General features: G+C 44.3%; 1 protein-coding gene across 1 annotated transcript in view; it reads right to left on the bottom strand.

The window, feature by feature from the left end:
- The window catches only part of plekha5 (pleckstrin homology domain containing, family A member 5), a gene marked incomplete at its 5' end in the record, with an annotated part of 171,218 nt that extends 170,257 nt beyond the window's left edge, over positions 1 to 961 (bottom strand). The window contains 2 exons of the mRNA XM_080538302.1: positions 671 to 747; positions 861 to 961. Of these exons, the coding sequence (XP_080394428.1) occupies positions 671 to 747; positions 861 to 961 (178 nt within the window). The remainder of the gene's footprint in view (positions 1 to 670; positions 748 to 860) is intronic.
- Positions 962 to 2,500: the final 1,539 nt, after the last annotated feature.

Below are 2,500 nucleotides of genomic sequence, written 5' to 3'. Positions count from 1 at the left end.
CTTGATCATGTACATTCGTTCCCGTTAAAGTAGCCTATATAGTACCTCATGTACAAATAGTAGACTATAGCTTCGGTCATTAGGCTATTGCTGCGGTGGTGTTTTGTCAACATCGTTGTGTTCGTGAGTGAAGTCATTTATGGCAACATTGACACAAGCAGTTGTTACATTGTAGCGGTGTCCAAGGAACATGTTATTGTTTCAGTAGCAGTTTCAATACAATGTAACCAACTGGTCACGGCTGTTTATAAGCGGGTCCGTAAGCATTTCTACCCGTTAAAAAACAATCAGTCAAACGTCACTAAAAGTAACTCAGTCGTTTGAAAACTGAGAATGCAGCCTACGTGACGGAACTTTTAATAACTGTCGCAATGTGGCCAGGTGAGATTAATTGCTGCCTCAACCTGGTGGTCCTCGAAGGAGAGAGAGAGAGAGAGAGAGAGAGAGAGAGAGAGAGAGAGAGAGAGAGAGAGAGAGAGAGAGAGAGAGAGAGAGAGAGAGAGAGAGAGAGAGAGAGAGAGAGAGACGGAGCTGTTGCTGCAGGGTGAGTCTTCTTCTCCTCACGTTTCTGACTCTCCTGGGTTTCATTCCCCCCACACATTAACCAAAGACTACACTCCAAGTGTGTGTATTTGAAACGAAGAAGCTTTGAGAAAACCTTTTTTTTTACCTGGAGTTTTTCTGTGGCCCGTTATGACGGCCTCTCCAGTGACAGGATGAAGCCAGGTTGTACTCTTTGCTTCTTCGCTGTTGGTAAGAAACGGGAAGGTGAACAAGCATAGCCTACAACACCCAGAGATGAATATTCGCGTCGAAACAACGCAATAAACATCCATGCGCTGTATCCTGAGAATATTTACTTGATGAAGAATATGCGTCCGTCCCGAGTAACCCCATAACTCCAAGAAGAAGGTAGGCAGGATAGCCAGTCCGGGTTTAGATCCGCCGCCATGTCTAACATAGTACTGTGTGTAGGCTGCTGACTACCGAGACAGGAGTGCGCGACGCCGTGCCATCGGCGCGTACACAGAAACCCCTAGCAACGGGGCGCGTGGAACCTCTATGGGGGCGGGAGCGCGCTTGCAGGAGAGAGATCAGTGGAAAAATATTTAAACATATAGGCATAAAGTGCATATACATATTGTGTAAATATATGTAAGTAATATATATATAATTGTGTAATGAGTGTGTAATAGTATAGTATTGCCCAAAACATTAATTAGGCTATGATGACCTGCCCTACTGTACATAGCCCATCTGTGCCCAGGATTATCGCACCATCTCCCGGGTCACGCACCCTGCGCTTTGGCCCTCTTTAAATCCCTCTCACACCCAAACAATACACACCCCCGTGTTAGAGGGGTCAGACATAATGGCCCACAACCACGGTCGGATAAATACGCCACAGACACTGATCTGAGGTCAGTTCACCGTATAAACCCATGACAGGTAAAGTGAGGATTAAGAGGGGGTAATCTAATCCTAGATCTGTACCTCAGGGAAGCGTCTACCCAGACCCCCTGGCCTCCTGAACCCAATTGTAAATCCACCCAATTAGTAATCACTTCTGGTCAAGGGGCTTTAGCCGATTAGTGTGTGTGTGTTTGCCGGTGGAGTCTGCCGTAAGACCCCCTTTTAGCCTGAGGTTAAAGACAAACAAATGTCATTTGGATAACTACTGTTATGACTGTTTACTACTGTTATGACAAATGTGACAAATTCAATGTAATTCTGCTGATGCAGTAACAACATTACCATTATTAACGTTAAGTAGCATTAAGTAACGCTAGTAATATTAACATTAGTAACATTAAACAATGTTTGTAACTACATTTGTAATGCAAAAATGATTAACCTCATTGCAAATGTAAATACAAACATTGTTGAATTGTTATAATGCTGGTGTGATGTATATAGAGAGCAAGTCCCTTTGATGTACATATATATATACTATGTAGCATAATTGCATATAATAAGAGCTATTCAATGTGGTAACTAATGTGTTTACTATTTGTTTACATTCCAGTGTAGATATGGCAGTGGAACAGGAATGCCGTGCTGATGGCTCTACCTCCTCCTCTGGATATCAAAGGTGGGGGGGGTAATAGGCAGCTGGAGCTGATGGAGCTGTCTGTCTCAAAACAAACAGGATGGAAGATTCAAATGCTGCTCTGGTTTCTGTCAATGATAATTAGGCCTGATATGTTCTGAGTGTGTGTGTGTGTGTGTGTGTGTGTGTGTGTGTGTGTGTGTGTGTGTGTGTGTGTGTGCGTGCGCGCGTGCGTGCGTGCGTGCATGCGTGCGTGCGTGTCTCTCTGTGCAAGCATTCCTGGAATGTCAATTAGCAAAACGTGAATTCCTCAAATGCATACGAATGCCAAGAAAACAAGCTGCACCCTCTTAATGAAGTAACCAAAAATACGTGGATACTTGTCATTGCTTACATAACAGACTCTCGGATGTGGTAAGTCTGACCTGCTCGACCCGCCCCCCAGGAGAC

The sequence above is a fragment of the Nansenia antarctica genome (assembly GCF_963989245.1).
Source record: "Nansenia antarctica genome assembly, chromosome: 8".
Classification (NCBI taxonomy): Eukaryota; Metazoa; Chordata; class Actinopteri; order Argentiniformes; family Microstomatidae; genus Nansenia; species Nansenia antarctica.
The sequence above is the reverse complement of the archived record's forward strand: the minus strand, read 5'-3'. Positions and strand labels throughout refer to the sequence as shown.